The sequence below is a fragment of the Patagioenas fasciata genome, chromosome 1 (genome assembly GCF_037038585.1).
Source record: "Patagioenas fasciata isolate bPatFas1 chromosome 1, bPatFas1.hap1, whole genome shotgun sequence".
Taxonomy (NCBI): Eukaryota; Metazoa; Chordata; class Aves; order Columbiformes; family Columbidae; genus Patagioenas; species Patagioenas fasciata.
Window position 1 is genome coordinate 164,508,571 of NC_092520.1, and position 24,250 is coordinate 164,532,820.

Genomic DNA, 24,250 nt, shown 5'->3' on the forward strand with positions numbered 1-24,250 from the left:
GGTAAAATTATTCCTTGCACACTTCTCTTTCCTTCATTTATAAATAATCTAGGAGAATATTTGTGATAAATGTGATAGATAAATAAATGACATTTTTAAAAGTCTGCTTGGATTATTTTGGTTCTGTTTCACTAAATCCACTCCTATGCTGATGTCATTCAAGAAATTTGAGAATTATACCATAACTAGATGGCAAACATGCAGCAATATCACACTGAGAGAGCAGATGAGAAAGCCACATGCGGTCTGGCTAAACAATTTTTACTTAATAGTGTGTCTTCTCCACTGTTTTACATAGTTCTTAGTGACACTGGTTCAATTTTTTCTTTCTAATTCCATGAATGTACAAATCATTAACGTTCATAGAGTAAGGAATAAATTTTTCATTTCAGGAAGAGTGTTGCTGTACTGAATATTCTCACTTGGTAAAAAACCATGCAGTTGACTTTAAGATGGATCTGTGTTGTGTATGCTGCTATTTGGACTTACAAATATCAGTGTAAGCTTTCTTATGAATGTGTGACAGACCAAGAACAAGACATGATGTTCTTGAATCAAACACTTTCAGGAACATCTACAAAGAAGTCATTATATCTAGTCATTATAATTCTTGGTAGATATCTGAATGAAAATGAACATTATAATTTTCTTTCCTTAAAGAAATATCACTCTGCCTATTCTTGTAAAAAATTTTATTACATATTTATTACAAATTAAGAAACACATGACATAAAGCCTCTTTTCTGTTACTACTCTATATAGTGTTTTTCTTCCTGTGCTATATCAGTCACTGAAGTAGCACAAACTATTAACTAAGAGACAAACAAAAATATCAGCTCGTTATACCCTCTATTCTCTCCTTCCTCCAGAACAAGCAGTGTAAAGCACATCTGACAACTGATCTCCTTTGTTTTATGACAAAAGCATCCTTATTTTAATCAAAGCCATATGGATCGTTTTTACAGAACGGGAAAGTGGTATAAATAAGCATTCTGACATAAAGGAGGATATTAATATCACCTCTCTTTAGGTCACATCTGAAGTGGTTAAGTTAGGCAGCAAATCTGAAGATGCTTATTTCCATATACCTAGTGAAACACAGACTCCTCAGTTCCGGAGCTAGTTGCTTAAAGCTAAATACTGTGAATACTTTCTTTGCCAAGTCTGTGTCCTGACCTAGTTTAGCAAGGGCAGGCAGTGTTGGTGATGTTTATTGTTATTTTCTTTAGCAGAAGGAAGTTCTGTGTCAAAAAATATACTGAAAGTCTTTTGCAGAAGTGTCAGGAAATGTGCATCACATTAGCATTGCAGTGTCTGTTTTCTGGAGCAAATCAGTTAAGACTTAATTCTATATTTTAAAGCCAGAAGGTGGATCGACAAAGCAAATGAACTAAGTGTATTAAGAGGGTTAGCTGATAACGCAATTATGAAATCCATGCTTACATTTTTAGGGAATTATTTTGCATTTGATTGAAGTGTGTCTCATTGCTCATTAATATAGCAATTTTTTTCCCCCTATTATCTAGGTGATTGATATAGGTTCTGGAAAAGGCTACCTGAGTTCATTTTTGTCCATGCAATATAACTTAAAAGTTTATGGAATTGACTCCTCAAACACCAACACAAATGGTGCTCATGAAAGGAACAGAAAATTGAAGAAACACTGGAGAGCATATCAGAGTCGAGGAAGACCGCTGGAAAAGTCAAATGACGGACCAGTGGAAAGTGAAATTAAATGTAAAACAGTCATTGAAAAACCCTTAAATAATGATAGCAGTCTTCAAAGTCAGGATCAAGTGGCTATCCAAAATTTAGTTCCTTCTTGTGGCTTCACAGAAGTAGCTACATCTGAAACCAGCAAACAAACTGAAGTTGATTTGGTGGCTCGGACACAGTCTGATGAGAGCAAACTTTCTGAAGAGGTTCTTGCTATTCTAAATGTTCTGCCTGCTGATGCTGTAGAAGTTTCTTCTTCATCTCAGTGTAACTGCAGGGAACTCTGTGAAGAGGAAAAGGCACAAAGAAAAATGGCATCTCTCAAGGCTAAAGCAAGCAAATCAAGTGAATCAAACCTGTATTTTCCTTTGACCTCTTGCATCACAGCAGAAACAGAACTCAGTGACATCATAACAGATCTGGAGGTTACTTTACTAATATTTGAAGTAGATTGTCCATTGTTTTTATCTTGCCATATTCATGTGGAGTGCTGTCAGTGGTAAAAATGAATATTCTGTCCCAGTAATGTTTTTTTCAACCAGTTAGCAGAAGTAGGTCTAGCAGATATAGATTGTTTTTCTTTTTTAATATATGTGTTAGGATAATTTTGAAAATATTTATTATGTAAAGCAGCCTTTAGAATTTATGGGGTAGAGATAATAATCAGCTGTCAAACTTAACAGCATATATATTAGTACATTCAGGTATTTTACTGTTGTGGTTATAGATAACATCTACTTATTATGAAAAGAGCTATAATTACCAGGTAGATGGATGTATTAAGCACTGGAATTTCAATTTTCCTGAAAATGCTGATTTTTTTAAGTTATATATTTAAACTTGGAAGTCATAAGAGAATTTATTTAATATAGTACTCAACATAGAGAGTTTGTAAAGAGCCCTATTTCCCAAGAAAGTTTTCTATATTTTGACATTTCAGGACTACTTTGATTTCATTTAGAAATTTACTAGCTGGCAAGGGTTGTGTTCAAACAGACAGTGACACAAGTCTAGAAGCTGTTCAGTTCCTATTCCTGAGCTAACACACGTTAATTGGGTAGATACCTTTGGTCTTTTATGGAAAGATAAAAACATGCCTGTGTTCAGTAGTCACTGAACCATTATATTCAGGGGTATAATTAGTCTCTGATTCAAGACCATAGGTTTATGCTGATGGCCTTGTAACTAGAGCTAATAAATCTGACTGAGTATCTGAGAACGTGTGGAGCAAACTCATGTCTGTCTGCAAAAGACATCCCAAGCAGCAGGGTTTGTTGATGAAGCATGTGCTTTTACATTTGCACAGTTGGATTTTGTATCCTCTTAGCATTCAATCTGTTTGATGTAAAAGACAGAAGGCCTGTATCACTGCCTTTCTTTATTAAAACAAAAACTTTATTAAAAAGCAACAACAAAACACAAACAAGAAACCTCACACATTACTGTCAGAAAAGGTAAAAGCCTCATTGTGTTAAAAAAGTAAAAACCAAACTGCACACTACATGTTGTGAATGTGTTTAATTAAAACACTTTAAAATATGCAATCATTTACATGTTTTAAAAGTATTTTGAGATTTTTTTTAGGATAAAATATCTTTTTTAGCAATAGTTTTGTAAACTTTTACAAGCTTTTATTGTAACCATAAACGGATTTTTTTTCTCAATTTTTCCTAAACTGGAGACAAATAGGAAATGGAGAAAATTAGGATTTACTGATTTATACAGTAAGTTCTGAAATTAATTGTCTGATGAAATATGGGTAAAAGAATGCATGTTTGTATGTAGCCCAGGCCTAATATTGAGAGATTAAATTTTGCTGCACTTACACCAATGATCCAGAAAGTACTTTCAGTTATGCCCAGGCAACCCCAATGAAGTCAATGTGGTGCAAAAGTGTACTTGACACAGACAGACTGCCCTGATATTGCATGTGATAGCTATTTTCCACTGCATTTCTCCTGAAAAAATTTTAACTTTTTCTGTCCTGAGGTTTAGATGCTGCCCTTGCAAGTGCACATCTTCCCTTAGCTTCCAAACTTTACTCTTGTTCCACTATTTCTGTAATTGCATGTGGAAAAAAAGCCTTCCTGGAACGGTGAGCTGAAGCTGACTGATAGGAAAAAAGTCATTAAAAACTAAGCTGGACTGAAACTGAACTTTTGCTATTTAAAATTTTGGATCCTAAGACAAGGAGAGGGCAAGCACAAAGAAGTAGCACAAGGTGGAAGGTGAGAAGGGGAACATGAAGAATTCAAAACAGGAATGAAGGGGAGGTTTTACTGTTTCACACGTACATATATAATACAGATGTGTGAGAACATCAAATATAGAGCAGCAAAAATAGATGTGCAAGCAAAATCAGAATGATTATAGAAAAGTGTCACAATTGAATGTCCCTGGGCTAATTCCTTGTTGATAACCTTGTTAATAAATGAAACCGAAATTCAAAGCAACACCGTATTTGACCATGTATATTCCAACTCATAACACTAGAAGGAAAAATCTTTTCATGAATGGTGAGAAGAGGGATAATTTGTTGTTGAATAGTAGTAGGCACACTGCAAAACTGCAGTGGTACTGCAGTTTTGGAAATAACAAAACAGATGCAGAAGGGCCTGCTGTTTGTACTACACTTCCATTTAGGAAATTGTTTTGATTGTAGCAATTCAAAGTAGCAGAAATGCCGTAGGTAGGTCCAGCCAGACTTACAGCAGTAAACCTGAAGGAACAAAAGGAAGTAGCAGTGGTTGTAATAATAATACTACTAACAAGAAAGTTCAGAAAAACAAGAAAGTGGCCCATGTCCAGTCACCACATGGATGTTCCCTTTTATGCAGGTAAACCAGCTGCTATTTATAGTCTTGAACTTCTGCTTCCTCCTGGGTAGTGAAGGTGAAGTGCAGAGACGTGTAGTTCCTTACCTGAGCAAAGCAAAGGGTAGTCTGGTGCTCCTCAGAGGCAATGCACCCTGTTGTCTTAGCACTGAAGAGCTTTTATTATGCATTGAAAAATTCCAGAACAGAGCACCAGGAGTCCTCACTGAGTTGTGTATTTAAACCTTGCTGCTCAATAACCATTTGTAGCATGTTTGGGTTTTAGAGTTTCTTGTTGTTACTCTTGCTCTTTCAGTTGAAGAGGGAGATGCTTTATTGTTGATTATTTTTATTTCTTTTTCTTCTTAGGACTCTATGATAGTGGGTCTGCATACGTGTGGCGATCTTGCTGCAAATACACTACGAATTTTTACTGCCAAACCTGAAATCAAAGCAGTTTGCAGTGTAGGCTGCTGCTACCATCTGTTGTCAGAACAGTTTGAAAACCAAGAAGGTAATTCTTCTGAGCCTAACTTGTAGCTGCCCATTTGCATATTGAGTATTATACCTTTTAATTAATAACCTTCTTGTGTTTGTTCCTTTACAGTGGTTTATTTAGTACTGGTTTTAATTACACTGTGGGTCATTCACTCCCAGATGCCCTGTAGTTTTTCTGTTATTCCTAATATCCTTCCTGAAATTAGGGACATTAATGCAGAATGTTTTTATATGATTATGAATACAGCTGGTTTTATTCCAATACTTCACTTGTAAAATGTGGGGCTTTTTTAGTCCAATGTTTTCATCCTTTTGAAATATTTTGTACTAGATTTTGCCCTTGGCTGTCTGCGTGCAACATCCATTTATGTTGAGTTGTACATATACAACTATAAGCAGAACTAAGTCCTTGTAATGTAAGTTATTACTCGCAAAAACACTCATCCGAGTTCTATGCTCTGAGGCATTGCCAGTTTAGAATATTGTGGAAGAGTACCTATTTAACAGTTTTTCTTGGGGAAACAACCTGAAAATTATTTGGGGATCCACACTACAGGCAAATTTTCCTTCCAGTGTGGGGTTTTTTTCATTTTTTTATAGAAAGTTGATATCTTTACTTGAAAGGTAAAATCTACAGAATGAAGAACATTAAGTAGCTGGCTTTCCTGAGGAAAGTAACTGAGCTGTCTAGATGACCGTTTGCCGAAGTCCTAGAACCTGATCATCATATCCACCAAATTTCAGAGGGGGTGGATTGGCGAAGTTTATTTCAGCTCTTTTGAGGAACTCCATGGACAGAAAGACAGGTGGAACCCAGCTGCTCCTCTTTAACTGCTGGCTGCTCAGGCAGCTAAGGCACAGCTCCAGACTGACCATGACACGTGCTGGCTCTTGCTTGCTTTAATGATCCATCCACGTTGGTTTTTTCTTGCTCTGCAACAATTTTAAGAGTGTTTGAAATGTATTACTTTCAGTTATTTCACAATATTTCAGATCACCCCAAAAACAAAGAAAAAGAAGCTACAGTGGAAATCGTAGAAATGCAATTAGAGTTTTAAAAAGTTATGAACTTTTCAGACACTTGTCATTAAGGTTGTGTGTCTGAAACATTTCATTGTTTCTTGTTATTGTGAAGAGGACAAGACTTCCTGTTCTAACTGTAGGATTACTCTTTCCAGACCAGTGCATAAAGCTTTACTAAATTACTGTTACTCAGACGGCACCAACAAATCTAAGTTCAAACAAACAGATGTACCTGCATGGTGGTAAGAGATACTGCAGTTTCATAGCAGTGTGGAAATGAAGCCAAGTCACATGTTGGAATTTCTAGCTGTTTGATTTTCCTCAGCTTGGAGGATAAAAATTATTCTCAAAGAAGAACCTTTAGGCAGAATAAAAGGAAATTACAGTGTTCTTTTTGGGGGAAAACACATATAAGTAGTTTCAGTGATATTAAAAAATAAGGTTTTTTTACTATTACTATGAGAGTACATAGTGAAAAAAAGTGATTTTTCTTAGTGGTACTATAAGGGTACATATTCTAAAATCTATAATGCTGTTGTATTCCCCTGGAAGAGTTATCTGCTCTATGAATTGTTTGTAAATGCACAGTGGAAGGGTAAGAGCACAAGGACTGACTATTTCAGAGCTAAAATTTCTTCAAAGGCAAAACGTGAAAGAATTATGACTATAGCTTGTGTCTACACTTCCTATGCTATGGATTTCAAACTGACAAAGCATTCTAGAGGATGCTAGAGGACTCTGTAACTAATCAGATTATATGGATCCAAGAATTTTCTTGGAAAAGAAGGAATCTAATTCCTGTTACAGCTGCCTGAGGCAAGTGAATTTTGGTACTGCTGCCAAAATGGGCCAAATCATAGAATTTTTATGAAATATTTTAACTTGGAAGTTGTCTCTGGAGGTCATCTGGTCAAGATCACTGCACAAGGCAAGGGCAACTTAGATCAGGTTGTCCGGGGCCTTGTCCAGCCATGTTTTGAATATTTTCAAAGGCAGAGATTAATCAGCCCATTCCAATGTTTGCCCTCACCACAAAGTTTTTTCTTTGTATCCAGAATTTAAAGCTTTCATGCATTATCTGTTGTATTTTCACTGTACACGTCCAAGAAGAGTCTGGCTTAATCTTTTCTGTTCCCTTTCCTTTAGGTAGTTGAAGATAGTAGTTAGATTCCTCCTTGACTTTCTTTTTAGCGCCACAGTCTTCTTGCCACCATTGAACTCATTCCACTAAGTCAGTGTGGTGGGCTGTAGAGCTCAAAGAAGCACTCTAGATACTCTCGTTCTCACAAGTGCTAAAAAGGAAGAATAAACACGTCTCTTAACCTGCAGGCTTCACTGTTAAGCATCAAAGTCCTATCCATTTTCTACCCACCTAAGAGTCCACCTGTCTGAATAATACCTTTACAACTTGGCTATGAAGGCACTAAAGGAACCTTGCTGAAAGTTGTGCTAAAGTCAATGTAAACTGTGACTACTGCTCTTCCCTAGTTCCTGGAACCAGTCACTGCACCACAGAAGGCAATAAAGTTTGTCAGTCCCTTGATCTTCTTCTTGGTCTTTGTGGGCCTGGGCATGGCCTCGAGGCAAACTTGCTCCCTAAGCTTATTTAGAAGAGAGGTTAAACTGAGGATGGGTGTGGTTTACCTTTGTCCTGTCATCAGGAACTTCCCTTGATGGACATACATAACCTGTCAAATATTATAAAGTGTCATCTTCATGTGAGACCACCCAACTCACTGAAATCCATCCTATCTGGTCACACTCACTTGAGTATTTCCAGTTTGCTTGTGTGGTCCCTGACCCATTATCATCTCTACTGTAGGTAGTCCTTCACTTACCTAGGCTCTACCGCTAAACTCAGGGAAGCTACTGGCTAATCTAGGCATCAACCTGAAATTGCAGAGACCTGTAGAAGCCTTCACGTGGAGAGACCAGTTAGAGTGTTAGGATGCAGACTGAGAGCTAAATCTTTACAATGGTGGATAGAAGATCTTCCTAAAATACAGAGAGAATTTGCTGCAACACGGGAAATCACTTATATGTTTGAAATCAGTCCAGGAAGCAAGGGCTCACCTGTGAGGACACAGTGGGAAGTTCTGTTATAAAGCATTTTATACTTATTTTATCTTGACTTAGTAGCTTCAAGGCTTTGAAGATTTTAAAAAAAAATGTATTTTAAAAATGCGATTGCTTTATTTTATATTTATATTAAACTTTTGCCTAGTTTGCCTGGTTTGCCTAGTTTAAAAGCTCACCCTTAAGGACAAGGTTGAGGAAAGTTCATCTCAAAGCTCTTTCCCACAAAGTAGCAACATTTTCCATCTTTGCTGCTTCTTTTTCTTTTATGTAAAAGCAGATGGTTGTTCTCATAAGCCTAGTTGAAGCAGATGTGCCAGCTCACAAAAAAGCTTCTGTGGACTGATGGTTGCCATAACTTGAGATGGCCAGGCTGTATGTTGTTTGGCATTTGCATTTTATTTAATACTAAAATCAGTCTTATTTGAGGCCAGCGAAAAATCGCTTTTCCACATTGTATTAACTGGGGTTAATTTATATTGATGGGAAGAAGTTTTACTCGTTTTGGTGGTTAATGTAGCGTTTATAATTCTGAGGTGGTGAGTTGACAAAATATCAAAAAAATGTTGCTGTGCTATTTTTGGCAGGCTCTTGAGTCACCTTGGTTATCACAAGGTTGTTTTTTTTGTCTCTGAGGAGCTGACTACAAGGAATAATGCCTTACATTTCTCTTATATTCTAAAAATAGCAAAGATATTGCAAGATTGCCTGATTCAGTTTGCCATTGGTCCTGCAGTGAATACTCTGGGAGCATTTCTGATGAAAGTAGGTGCCAGGAGTCACAGTCTTGACTATTACAATCAGTATGCAGTGTCCTTCTATGTGTCTATAAATAAGCTAAATTCACCTGGAAATTTTTGTAATGGGACCACATTTCCAATTATGCTGGGAATAAAATTTGGTCTCAAGATTGTGAAATCCTTTGTTTTGATTTATTAGTAACTACAACAACCAAGAGGTGCTGTGTGATGTCAGATTTCAATTCAATTAGAAAAACTTGAAGCCAGTGACTTTTAACACCTGTCTTTAAATTTCACTGCTGTTATGAGCAGTACCAAATACTAAATTTCAGTTAATAAGGAATATTATGACAACTCTTGGAAAATTCTAAGTAGTTTTACTTTGGCTTTCTCTAAGGAGAATTGGCTGTTTATACAGAGATTCTTCTATGGATAAAATGCACTTGGCCATTAGTATAATTGATTCCTTTGGGGTTTTTCTTCACTGTTACTTCATTGGATAGTCAATTACATCAGAATAGTAAGGATATTACTATTTATTAGAGACTTTTTACATAAACCTATTTACACAGTGAGCCATTATGGCAATTTTTCTGGAAAAAATCAGTTAGCTAATGATTTTTAGTTTAAAACAAATTCTGAGCATCTATTCAGGAGCAGTTATAAGGATTTTTGGGAGCTGTTTTATCTTACATTCAACTAATGCATTTCTGGGGCAATGTACCAGCTGGACTGTAATTATCTGTTAACAGACAGTAACTGGAAACTTAAGATATTTTCATAAGGACTTGGCTTTCCTTAAAAAGGAATTGATGTGTTTCTGTATTCTGATTTTCTTCCCTTCATCCTGTGTACCACCAAACACATCAGCACTGGTCTAGAAAGCAGTAAAATTCTTCGGTCTAATATTCTCTGTTTTGAGGAAAAAGCACATAAACATTACTTATTGATAAGGAAATATGGGTGTAAGCATTTCCTAATTTGAAATACGACGTAGGTGTAGTTGTACAGGTAGTTTCAATGACAGCTGTGTGATAGAAACCGTTTTTGAGGTTAGCTTGAGTATTGCCCATCTTGAATTCCAGCTTTTTTACAGATTTGAAATGTCACGTCACAGTTCTAGGAAGAAGAGTTCTAGGAAGAGATATGCTGGCTAGAGGAGTTCTAGAGCCACTCTAGAACTTCTAATCTTGAAGCTCTGAAGAGTATCTTGTCGATAGGGCACTTTGGAAGAAGTCAGCAAACATTTCCAGAAGAGTGAGAGACTTGGACTGTGAAGTTATTTGAATACAAACTTTGGATACATTTGTTATGATCTAACTTTTTAAAGCTAGTGAACATAATTAAGAGAACTGAAAGGGATGCAAAAGGTACTCAAAATTCACATAGAGAATTTTATCACATTTGTGAATATTGAAAAGACCTTGAATAAGGTGGATTCCATGGACAAAGACTTCAAAACTGGATTTTCTAAAGGATTCCTTAGACAAACATAATGGGTTCATATCACCCTGTTCCATGGAAATATGGAAGGATTAGTCTCTGTTTCAGAAGTATTACAGGACAGGTGATTTGTCTGTTGCCTAGGTTTATTTTCAAAGATATTCCATAGCCAATGTCTTAAAATAGCTATCACTGATACCATGGCAACACAGGAAAACACTTCCAAGCAAAAGATCAAAAAGCTTGATTTCCTTCCCAAGGCATCTTTAGACATTGCTGCACAGGGCACATTTCCATGGATTTGTGACAGAGCTAACTAGTCACTAAAACCCAGATGTTTTCTATAAAAATTGATCCTGAAAAAAAATATGAAACTTGAAAAAAATATTAAATAGGTAAATCTTACAGGTGTTAAATGACAGCACTACCTATTTAAGTTATTAAAGTATTTTCCATGAATAAATGTAGCAAAAATATATTAAAAACTGAAACTATCTCTCATTTGTGTGTTTACACAGTAAGAGATTATAATTGAGAAAGCCAAGGTTTGTATAAGGCACAGTAACTACATGTACCCTAGGTATGGCGTTTTTAAATTATTTTGCTGACAACTGATTCTCTTACTTCAAATGGAGTAACATTTTTCTTCTCCCTCACTCCCCCAGTAAAATCCCATTTAGTGGTGGGGTTTTTAGAAATAATACGAATTCAAGGAACTGTGAAGTCTTTGGTCAAGGAAGATTTAATCTTTCCCATGAAGGAAAATGGCAGTTTAAGTAGTTCCTCTGCTTTCTTTGGAATCCTAGAAGTAGACTGAGATACTACTATGCTATGGAAGATAGATGCCATGGATAAAATAAGACAAGTTGAGTTATTTGTGTTTCAGTAGTGCCTTGCCTAAGTCTGGCAGTGTGTACAAAGAGACAAAGTAGGCTGTGCGTGAAGGATTTTGATGAGGGTAATAAAGATTACTTTCCACTGAAAAATCTCAGGGGAAGGAAAAATGACATTTAATTCTATTTAATGACAATCTCAGAAGACACTATCAAGAAATTTTTATCATTGTTTAGAATTACTTATTCTTCTTAAATAATCTTTACTCAATAGTTACTCTGTCTATGTCCCAGCACCGGTAAATACATACAAGATTTTGGTGTCACTTTGCAATACGAATCCTCAAGGATTTCAAAATCACTAATTGTCCCTTGGTTATGGTCCAAGCTAAATACTTTTGAATACAGTTTTGTGGTAATTTTATTATATTAACAGATTTTGTTAAAGGAATGAAGAGATTGAGTGACATAATTTCTGTGTTATTTTTATGATTGAAACACACTATGGAACAGATCTTTGATTAAATTGACATAAATCCACTGAGATAGTCCCAATTTTCCAATAAACACCAAACTTTAATCATATTCATGATGTTATATTAGAAGCATCTTTACCTGAGTTTTTCAAGGTTCGCAAGTACTTGGAATAGCTGAGAATTTTGCAAACTTCTTTGTCTCCAGTTCTACAGGTGATGAATATCTGTAATTCTTTGCTTTTCTGTCAAAATACAATTTCATATGTTAATGAATTAGCTTGCTTTCACACTCTGTCTGCTACATTGGTAAACCTGAGAGTGTAGTTTGAATGTCTACATTGTTTATATCACATTCTTAGACCTTTTTTTGACTGATGCGGCATCAGCATGTGAAAGAAGACTAATTCATTTTTGTTTAAAATATTATTTTGATAGCACAATAGATGAAGATACAAAATAGCGAGCCCGGCTTCAGCCTCTGTTTAACAGAGACATGGAAATAATGGAATTTGTTAACATGAAAGGTTTGTCTATTCCAGTATCTTGTCTTGCACAGAGGCCAATAGCAGGCATGTATAAAATCATAAGGAACTTCCTTCCTCCAAATAAACTCTCATGCTTCCACTATGTTTTGGGTCGTGAGCTTCTTGGAACAAAGGGATACATTTGCATTAAACAACCCTTGATGGATTTTTATTCCTTGAATCCTTCAGATTACTTTTGAACATATGTAAACTTTTAGCATCTATAGCCTGCTGCAGTAAGAAATCAACTGCTTGTTGTATGAAGCAGCATTTCCCTTTACGTGTTTTAGGGCCGCTAACTGCAAGTTTCTTTATTATACTCCTTAAATTTGGGTGTAAAATACAGTACACCCCTGTCCTTATTAATTTTCTCTATCCCATTCATGATTTTACAGATTTTTCATTCCCTCTATCTGTTTTACAGCTTGAATTTTTTCTATTACTTGCTCCTGTTATTGAAATGTTCCTTACTTGTAACAATCCTGTTTGTCTTCTCTCCACCTTTTTGGGTGGTATTACTTGTTATCAGAGGTGATAAAAACAAATCCAAATGCAGTATTCAAGATTCAGAGCAGCATGGATTTATATAGTAGCATAATGGTGGGTTTTTTTCCTTAATAATTCTTAATATTGTTTTCCTCTTCTTAGTATTGGGCTTATCTTTTTATTGAACTGTCAGCTCTCAGTTCAAAGCCATTCATTGTATGTTTAAAGTTAATATTTTATCCAGTTTGAATCACTTTCATCTACCTTGAATTTTAGATGCCATTTCATCTCTATTTTTTATTAGAAATGGCACTATTTTTTGTTGCACTTAAGATCATCAGCAAACTTTTCCTACTCTTCATAAACCTTTCCAGATCATTTATGAATTTGATCAACAACCTGTTCCAGCACAAGTCTCCTTAGGCCTTTGCTGGTGATCTCTGTCCTCTGTGAAAAATGATGTTTTATTTCCATCCTTTGTTTCTGTCAATTACTTACCCATAGGAAAACCTTTTATTTTGTTCTGTGTTTTGATAGTTTCTCTAATGGTCTTGTTGAATGCCATTTGGAAACCCACTCTATCTTTCTTGTCTAAGTGTTACTTGAAGCCTTAAAAAAATTCCAATATGTTTGTGATATATGACTTCTTCCCTTTAAGAAAGTCACATTGACTCTTTCCAGATATGTCGTATTTGCTTGTATATCCAATGAGTCTATTCTTTAAAATACCTTCTCTCCATATAAATGTGAGGCTTCCCGTTTGGAAGCTCCCTCGACCTTGCCTAGAGCTCTTCATTAGCATTAATATTACATTACCTGTTTTTCAGATCTCTAGAACCAAAGAATTTTCATCAAGAAGCTGTGCACTACAGTTTGGCAATTTCATCCTGGTTTTAGTTTTTGGATTAATGCAATATAGCCTTGGCAATTTTTTTTTGTGTTTACCACTTCTGTTTTTCTATAACTTCTTCTAGGGATCCTTCAATTTTAGATACGTCATTTGATGAGTTTGTTCTATGAAGCAGGACTGTGGCCTAAGAACTGCATTTAGCTTTTCTTACATGCTTTGTTTCTTTGAGCAGTCCTTTAGAGTTTTATCACAATGGTAGTCCTGTAACTACTATCTATTTATAAAAAAGTCTGTAGACACTCAGATATCTGCAAAAGGTCGAGAGATTTGAGATTAAAGTTGAAGAAAAATTGAGGTCCATACAAATTGTTATTGAAAGAACATGCAGAATTATTTTTTACTTTTATAAACATTGAAAGAAAAATGTTTTGTTTTGCCTGTGCCAATTACACTACTGACCTAAGAAAGTTATCTATTAATAACCTGTTTTCTTGCCACTGTGCAGAGCACAGTTGAATAGCTTGTGCTCTCTCAAGGAGATTCAGAATAATATCCTAACAATTTCATGCTCTGAAATGGAGTCAGAATATTTAGAACATAAGAAAAATTACATAGCCAAAAAGAAAAAAATCCCTTCACTTTTTCCTTATAATGACTGTTATTGAGATAAAGTACAAAAAGACTAATTATACTGGGGGAAGAATTATAAAGCTGTAAATCCTCAATAGGCATGTTTACTCTCCTGTCTGGATGGTAGTATTTATAACATTGTTGAAGCATAATGTCGCTGTATATTTTCTGCTGGTCTGAATAGGGTAATTCCTTCCCGGACTTGTGTAAGAATTGAGTCTGTGCACAGTGACAGCCTTTGTTTGTCAAAAGCAGAGAGCTTATGGTATGTGAACTAATGCCTGTTTCTCCAGCAGTCATTCGGGGCTCTAACATGAACTCTCTGGAAACAAAATATCATTAAAATGATGAACTGCACATGTTCAATATACCACTTATTTCAGTAACATCTGCAGGAATGTAATAGTAGTCTTTTGAAAAAATAAAGTATCAAATAATTGTCTATTTACCTTCTTTGAAACATAAAAAAATGGGTTGTTTCAACATAAAATCGCTTACCTTGTACATTTTACACCAAACTAGGCAAATAAACACATTTTCGTAACTGACAAGGGAGAACAAATAAAAAAAAATCTTTCAAACTGAAATAAGAAAAAGAGAAAGCTTTCTTTTGAAAGCAAAGGCCATTTTCAAATACAGAACTTCAGAAAACTTTTTCCCATCTTGAAATGTAGTTTCTATGAAGTCATTTAATATATCTTCCACAGTTTTAGTGATGATGATTGATTTTTACAACTCTTAGGATATTACCTTTTTACACATCTTTGTAGTATAATGTCAACATAAATATACTACTGTATCTGTTCCACTCCGTCTACAGCATATAAGTAGGCCAAACCTTTTGTAGAATTTGAATTACTTCAGCAGGGTTCCTTTTAAGCATAATATTCTACACTAAGTATTGCAATTTCAAGGCCTCGATGAGAAAAATCTAATGTACAGTGTGACCTTTGAGTGTTAATTCCAACTTGGCTCTTACAGGGTTTGACGTGCAGAAGACTTCTTATGTATTATAATAATGGTATATCCACTACTACAGTTCTCACACAGGCACATTTCATGTTTGTTATGGAAGACCTATTTCCACTAAGACACAGATTTGCCAGCTAATGATGACTGGGATGAGGAGAATTAGAAGTAGGTGGTATAAAATATAGTTACATTAATGTTACCAGTTCCATTAAAAGATATATAAATGATAGCTACGTATTGTATTTATGCATGTGTTACATCTATTTTTTCTACTTTGCAAATGTGACTTGTCTGATTTAAGATACAAATTCTTTCATATTTAAAATTTGTGTCACACTTTGCTGACTGAGTGCTATGAGAGATGTCTGGTAGTATGAAAAGGCAGTAATTGGCTTCAGTGGGAGTTTTCTCTAACTGAAAGATGTAGACAAGTCTAGTGTATAAAACAGCCTTTGCCAGTGTTGAAATTCATCTCCCTTTTGTTTTGAGTTTATTACAAGGAACTGCAGGATATTCCATTGTCCAGTCTAAGAAAATGTTTTATAAGAAAAATGAGAAAAATATTTGATCACCATATAAAGAGTTTATATAAAGACACTCTTCCTTTAGCTTCTACATTTTTTTCCAAATGTATAATGTTGTATCCTATAATCCCATTTTATTTTTATGCTAAAGAGACTTTATACATTCACCATATTTAGCAATCAAGATAAGATTTTTTCCAGGTAATTTAGCTGAAAAATTAGGGATAATTTTCCTTTCCTGTTTAATAGAGTTATAATTAGCACTTTAAAAAAATGTAAAGTTTTTAATATTGTAATTACAATTTTGAGTGTCAGAATGTAGTGTTCTTTTTACTAGTAAATATTTTGGTTTGTGCATTTGGAAAATGACTACTGTCTCTTGAATCATCATATTAGTGGAAATAGTATAGTATTTATTATAGTATATATATATATGTATCTTCAAATCAAAGACCATATTTATTTCTCATTCACTGGGTGTTCAAATTGGAGTTCTGTGCTTCTGCTGTTGATTTTTAATATGACTAGCACCAAGTTCCTAGAATAAGGTAACAGATCTCAAAAGCAATATTTTAATACAGTGTTAGCAAAGAATTTATTTTAATTTCCTGTCACAGCTACTAACCTCAATTTTTATGGCAGTTCTGGGTTTGTTGGTAGTACTGCAATGAACTCTTTTTTCTCCTGGGATCCAGGCTTCTTCTTCACTGAGCTACTTCTCAGCCTGAGCTTGACGTCTCCATCCTCATTCTGCTGCTTTGATTTCTCTGGATTTTAAGTTATTCAAAACCCTGCAAGTAGGAACAAGTCTAGAAGAACAGATGTCCCTCCCTACCTAACTGTGGCCCCTACTGAAATTCCAGTACTGACATAAAACTGTCAGTAACCATTTATCCATGTATTCATCTTTCACTTGATGTTGCCCTTCAAGATTTCCTTTTAGGTTTCAGTAATATGTTTCTGTTATTAATCACAAAATCATAGAGTCATTTTGGTTGGAAGAGACCCTCAAGAACATCAAGTCCAACCATTAACCTAACACTGGCACTAAACCATGTCCCTAAGAACCTCATCTACATGTCTTTTAAACACCTCCAGGGATGATGACTCTGCTACTTCGCTGGGCAGCCTGTTCCAATGCCTGGCAACTCTTTCTGTTACAAAATTTTTCCTAATATCCAACCTAAACCTCCCCTGCTGCAACTTGAGGCCATTTCCTCTCATCCTATCACTCGCTACTTTGAAGAAGAGACCAACACCCTCCATGCTACAACCTCCTTTCAGGTAGTTGTAGAGAGTTATAAGATCTCCCCTCAGCCTCCTTTTCTCCAGGCTAAACAGCCCCAGTTCCCTCAGCCACTCCTCATGAGACTTGTACTTCAGACCCCTCACCAGCTTCATTGCCCTTCTTTGACATGCTCCAGCACCTCAATGTCTTTCTTGTAGTGGGGGGATGTGTTATTATGTTCAAAGTAACAGATACAAAAATCCCTTCCTCTACAAAGAACATTTTAGTAAGAATATTTTTAAGGAATCTGATTAATTTTAAAAAAGGATAACAAATAGTGTGGTGAGCAGGATTATGGAAGTGATCTTACCCCTGTACTAGACACTGGTGAGGCCACACCTCAAATACTGTGTTCAGTTTTGGGCCCCTCACTGTCTATTATAGCTTTTTTTTTTTTTTATCTCGCCATCAATACACCAGGAACTACTCAAGCAAGGACATGATTCTTATGGTTGTTACCTCTCAAGTATGGCTCTTTGAATAAAATAACTGAAGAGCAGATCCTAGTGGTAGCCTTGTGGACTGAGTCATGTACAGATTTTAGATGCCATGTCATGTTACCGTTATCTACTTGTCTTTGGCAAGAGTCTCAAAGCATTGTTGGCCAACGGGTATATGATTAATACAGAGAATTTTCAATGTTCTTGGCAGTCCTTGCACAATTACCTCACACTGACAGCTGTGTCTGATCTTCAGTCAGTTGTACTTTTTCTGTACAATTGGCACTCCTTTTATTTTTGCCTTGAGTATTCTCTAGCTGCCAAGGAGTGGTTCAAAATGGATCCTTCACATAGTCTTACATTCCTTTTATTTTCAACTTTGTTTTTCTTTCATGATCACAGAAAGAGATCATAGATACTCAAGTGCATTGGATGTGAAGTACAAAAATGCAACTGAAGTTAATTAACAAGTGTCTGAACTCCAGGTTTCTCGTGCTTTGATATTAAGAAAATGGAAAAAAAAAAAAAAAAAACAACAAGAAAGCCTTTGAAAATCATCTCCATGAATCAGTGGGAATTACCATCATAAATATCTAAATCATGCACTGAAGTAGAGAAGCATGCTGGGCAATTATACTTCCAAAAATGCTTTGGAAATTAGAGGTACAGACTGTAAGGATGAACAAATATGAGTCACTAAGGCATCAGGAAGGAATCAGCTGAAATAGATGTTAATATCAAAGTAATAGCATGAGTAGGAGTTGTGACTGTTTTAATGTAATTAAAAAAAAAAAAAAAGAAAATATAAAAAGGAAATTTAATTTCTCTTAGGAGTACTTCTACATTAACTGACTACATTGCTCCATGCAATATTTTACATGGGCTGATATGGATCACACTTCATAAATAAATGTAGAAGTAGGTGTTTTTATTTCAAGTCATAAGAAACAAAGATATAGTTAGGCATTTAGAACTGACAATATTATGCTGCAATAATAAATCGCTGAATGGTATTATTAGGAACTATTCACAATACTCATACCATTTTGAAATACATTTCAAATTTTTAATATTAACATTTTAATATCATAATAACTTTATTTCTCAAAGTGTTAATATCCTCCGCAATATGTAATAAACCAAAGACAGCTTCTCCATATAGTATATTCTTTTCAAAACATGACATTCCTGCATGTTAGAGGAGTGTGAGAAATGAACTGCTGAAGGGTTAGTCATGAGACGCATCTATGTGGTCACATCAAGTTAGTAAATCCATTGAAGGATTGCTTAAAGTGTGTGAATATTTAAAAGGATTCTCCCGCCTATGTTTAAAGACCTGTAAAGTTCCTTTGTTTGTCAAAAGACGTAAAAAAATGGTAATGGAAAAAATAGGTGACATTTTTGAAAGTTCCTATTAAATTCCTTTTCTAGGAGAGATGTTATGTCTACCAGAAAAATGTTCTTTACTATGAAAAAAACAATGGTGAGGAAAGGAATAATTTGTTTAAATATATACATTTAAACAGCTCTTCCATGAAACTATGAATGTTAGTAAACTCAGTCAGAGGGAAATGATATGAATTTGTTCTGTAACTAATGGCTGGAATTGTTCTTTTCTGATTTATTCAGCATTATACATTTCTGTGTAATCTACACTTTGTCTTACCTTGCTCTGTGTAACTGAGTGATACTGATAGGTATGTCTTCTCACTCTTACCATATGTATCCAGTTTATGGGGACAGTGAACAATAACAGCACAGATCTTCAAGCTACCTTAATCAGTGTTGTATCTGCGTAGGTTTCCAATGAACCACTCTGTTCCACAAAGCTGAGCTAGGATACAAATTTTCATGTTGTTCTTGATGCTACTTTAAATCTATCGTGTTTCCTCTCTTCTTCTTCTGAAATGATTCACATTTAAATTACAGTTTGGTTTATATTAATAGATTTAGTCCTAGAATGTAACAGCATTACTATTTTTTGCAAAGATTTGTTTTGGTGCAATATTTGCAGCAATTCATTTTATTAAATGTGTGACCTAGTCTGTCAAAGAGGTTAGTTTAGAAGTAAGGTCATAGCAATTTAACTAATAGGTTCTATGACTACACCCAAGCATAGCTTCAGTTCGGCTTATCAAATGATTACCTAAACTTCCCCATTTTGTAAACTTTTGTGGAAAGAAGAAATCTGCCTGATTGGCTCCTCTGCATTGAATTCTAACATGATTGCTTCATGCACTGTTGAACACTTAAGCTGTTTGGTATCAAATCTTCCGTAGAATACCCATACTTAAAATGTTGCTGGAATGTTTTTGGAGATTTATACAATACAGAACAGCTGCTGTGTTGTCAGATAGAAACACAATATGGTAATTTGTGATCTATATATTATTAAACATATCTGAAAACGGTTGCAGGCATTAAAAGAATTATCAGATTTTAAAATATATCTGATAAATAAATGAATGTCATAGCAATATAGTCATCCTACAATTTCTCTCTTTATAATCAGCAGTATGCCTGAGAGTGGCCTGGATATGGAAAACTAAATAGAACTCAAGGCAGTATTGTAGATACATGGTCAACTTTGGATATACACAAAAAAATCTACATATTAGTTTCCCTCTCTTTTTCTCCTACTTTACAGGTTCAATAATTTAAATGAAGACGGTACTTTTCCAAAGGTATCATAAATTTCTCAGAATTATGCATGAGTACAGTGCACTAATATTGAGATTGTAGCTCAGCAGGAAGCAACTTTCACTTGCATGGATGATAAGTTTGCCTAGAGAACAGGGTGTAAATTAGAAGGAATTACTTGAAAAGACCAATGATTTCAGCTTTCTAACTCAGCCTGCAAATTTTTATTTTGAAATATTGTAACATATATGTTAGAAAGACTTATTAGTGTGAATCATACAATAGAAACCATGGCCTTTGATTGTTTCACTTGGGAAAAAAAAAAAAAAAAAAGAATTCTTATTACCATCCCTGCAGTAGAAATGCTCAGTTTTATTCTATGTACTCAGTAACTAGACTTGAAGTTAATTAAAGTTTCAGAGCTTGTCATGAGGCACTTACAAATTCTTAGTACATTCCTAGTGCTGAAGCCAGTTGCAATATGTTTTATCAAATTTTATCTTTATATCTAAAGGATTTTTCTTTTCTTTCTCTTTCTGCTAATTAGGCAAAATTAAAATCCTACTCCTAAATCATGGTCCTCAAACCGGTATTCATCCCCTAAGAGCCTCTGACATTTCTCAGGGCTAAAAGGAGAGCAAAGCATGAGGTTGCCTGCAGAAGATCTGCTTGCTCTTGCTGTCTAGAGGGCAGCAAAGACTGGGGACTGCTACAGAAAACCGAGTGTTTTTGCTGTGGGAGAAGGGTCGTATCCCATGTAGTTTTTCTTTGCTTAGCTTTCACAAAATGAATTCTACTTACATGTGTGTATTTCAGTCCTTTGGTAAATTTGAAGAGTCGTATTTCTGCTGTCCTTTCTTTAACCCCATTGCATGGATTTATCTTGAAATACCCTCAGTTCATCTTTCTATGCTAAAAACCCAGGATGCTAGCCAATTTGGTTTTGTTTCTTTTTTTTTTTCTATTTTTTTTTTAATTTTAAACTTCTTATTCAGTGTTCTAAATAATCAGCTTACAAATGTGCTAAGGAAAGTTCAAAACATTGTAGAGTTTTTCTTCCTTGGAAAACTGGATATTATGAACATCTATAAAGTAATCCCCATACTTTAGTTTTTCCACATTTGCATGAGTGTTAAACATGAAGAATTGTGTTGTTATTGAAAATATTAATGATAATGAAACAAACCAAGCATGGATTGTGATGCAAATGCTTCTTGGTGTTAGGAAGAAACAGCAAGAAACTTTGCAGCTGCTCTTTTCTGGAAAACAAACATTCTGCCTCACAGCAAAGCACAGGCCTTCAGAACTGAAATAAACAAATACGCATTGTTCTGTGTGATGTTTAAAAGATGTTTATGATAGAAGAAGAACCCAATGAGAAGCAATACTGAAGTCCTGCTACACTGAACAGCTGCCCAGCTTACATCTTGTGACTCATGGCATGACATAGGGCGCCATGAGGATTTGGAAACTTCTCTTGTCCCTTGGAAGATTTTTTCAGTGGATTTTCATAAAAGGCACTCACTTAAAAATGTTTTGGAAAATGTGAAATTATCAGAAATTCAACATAAACACAAAACATCTGGGGAAAAAAATGTTTTTTATTACATTACCACAGTTCTTGTTACTGGACTAGAACATTTAAGCAGTTCTGCTACCATTAACTACTGTTCATCTTGCTCAATACATTGTGTATTCTGTAAGAAAGAGAAAAATAGCCCATGAAAGCTGTGACTGTTTTTTCTTCCTTCATTTTGCAGATCGCCCAGAGCAAGTGTGGGGATTTCCCCTGTGTCAGTACTTGAAGGACAAGAGCTGGTGCTGTGGTCGCAATGCTAGAATGTCAGCGTGCTTGGTATGATTCCCTTTCTTTTCTTTTTCTTACTAAGAGCTTTATCCAGATGTTATAGGATTCATTGTTTTTGGCTTCTAATCCTAAAGCCATGACTTTAATCCAAGACTCTACAGAATAACATCATTAATGTTGTAAGCCTGATGAATTATATCTAAAAAAAATAGTCTTGACCTTCCAGCTTTATATATTTTATACTTGCTGAAGGCATGAAAAAATGAGTATTGACAGAAACGTATTTTAAGAGTGGACAGAAAGGCCAAACCTTTGTAAAATCCTAAACAAGGTAACCCCTCAGGGTAATAGTTCCTGGCCAAGGATTATGGGGGGAACAAGGTAATTGTAGAAGGATTGCAATCAGTAACTCCCCCAACACCTTCATGATTCATAATATTGAATGTTCTGACTGTTTAAAACCTAAACAAACCTACCTATTCCAAAAACTAGAGGAGCTCTAATATCCATGTGGCTTAAGGGCCTGGAAATATCTTTTTAACATTGCACCAAGAGATGAAGTGCTTTTAAAGACCTAACCTCATCAAGGCAGGATGATGAACTGATGTCTAATTTGAAAAAACAGATAGGTACTGAAAATTTCATCCACTGTTTCAGTTAGAAGACCACTATTCCTTTCCTCTATTAATTTTTAATTTCTGGTATCAAGATGAATCACATCAGTTTCTGGCTAGCCCCTGCTGCTGCCTTTGTACCTTCATTATGGAGGATAGTGTAGACTGAAGACTCAGTATAGGCTAATGCATCAAGGTTATGTAAACTTGAACCAACATGATAATTAAGTGCTGTCAGGAGAAAGTATAAGATGCCAGTTATTTAGTATACATAAGGCTGAAAGGTGTGACCCTTGGCAAGGTACAAGAAAAAAATTGTTCATTTTAGAGATGTCACTGTAAAACTTTTCGTAAGAAGTTCTTTCTAAAAGGGATTTGCCTTTTCTCTTTTTTTTGTCAGTGTCTTAAAACACCAATTCTTCCTCAGCTGACACATTAGCTATTTCCTTTCCCATTCCATTTCTTTTGGAAAGGAAAAGTTCAGGCTGTTTGGTAGGAAGATAAATTTTGTAAGCAAATGACTCCCAAGAGACAGTACTGATCTTGCCATATACATCTATTTTAGATTTCAGAGAAATCACAGAAAATTGGCAGTTAAAAACTTTTTTAGTTAAAACACTCATGAAAGGCAGAGGTCTCCTGTGTTACCAGATACACCTACTGTTCTTACGTTTGTAACCCTCTCTTTGCATTTTTCATGACTAGGATTTTCCTTGCCTTCTCAGAGGCACAAGGGAGAAAATGCAGTGCAGCCAGGCACTCATCTTCCTAGCGGGAATGGTTGGGTAGGGCAAACTGAGTCTGCTGATCAATGAGCATTATTACTGATGTTCATTAGTACATATCATTCAAATTGGTTAAAGTTCCAAGGACTAAAAGTTCTGGACAAGAGTTTTAGTTTCAGGCCCTTACAGCACATGCTAGAACTCACATCCATCTTCTAAGCAGCAGCAGATATATGCTGGTGTGAGAGCCATAGCTTCTACAGCAGAAGTCAAATCTGAGAGTTGGGCAAAGTGATGAAATGGTGGAACTGCAACTACTTGGACCGTGTCTGAGGATCAGTCTGAAATACAAGATGGATTCTAAAACTAGGAGAAGGAGAAGTGGGTCATTCAGAGACAAGCAGTCCTGTTGACTGTAGTGGAGTCTGGGGAATAAAGGTGATGATGACCCACCAGTGGCGAGGCATTTTTGGTTTGCTATCTAGTTTGTTGTAGTGTCAGATAATTGAATTTTTATCTTCATTTATACTACTATCTTTAATATTCAGCTGAAATTTTTGTAGGTACAGTATCTTTTCAACTGTAGTTAAAATATTTCACCCTTCTAATTGTCATTCTTTGTCACCATGGATCATAAAAATCAAGTACTCTCATACCTACATCAGGATTTATGGTATAGAGAATCTAGTGAAAGATAATGAACAAGCGTCTTAAATTGCAGTCCCTCTGGAGTTTGTATTTTATTTGACTTTACATATGGAAGCTCAGTTTGTCTGAATACCAGGGACTAAAAGTATTTAAAGATGTGGTTGAATATGCAAAGTGAATTATTTATATTTTGGTAGAAACAGACTCAAGGAAAATGCATTTCTTTTTAGCACTTTCGTAAAAACTAATCCTCTGCAATTCTTTTACAATACTAAGAAAAACAAACAAATTTTTCGTGCATCTATTTCCATACAGTTGGTTATCATTGCTTCTCCTATAAATAAACCAAAGTAACAGGAGTGAGCTGATTATGAGTCCCTAAAGGTATTAACACTTTAAAGTGTGCAAGCTCGTGTTATGTCACACTATTAATCTTTTAAAATGTCATCTCCTCTGACTTTTATACAATGTGTTTATTAAATGT

At 35.3% G+C, this 24,250-nt stretch overlaps 1 protein-coding gene across 3 annotated transcripts in view; it reads left to right on the forward strand.

Annotated features, from left to right (window-relative positions):
* The window catches only part of METTL25 (methyltransferase like 25), a 65,120-nt gene that overhangs the window by 19,942 nt on the left and 20,928 nt on the right, over positions 1 to 24,250 (forward strand). For 2 of the 3 annotated variants that reach the window (XM_065842860.2, XM_065842870.2), the window contains exons 4-6: positions 1,527 to 2,141; positions 4,899 to 5,043; positions 21,733 to 21,827. In XM_065842860.2, coding sequence (XP_065698932.1) covers positions 1,527 to 2,141; positions 4,899 to 5,043; positions 21,733 to 21,827 — 855 coding nt within the window. The remainder of the gene's footprint in view (positions 1 to 1,526; positions 2,142 to 4,898; positions 5,044 to 21,732; positions 21,828 to 24,250) is intronic. The other variant, XM_071799627.1, reaches the window with a different exon arrangement.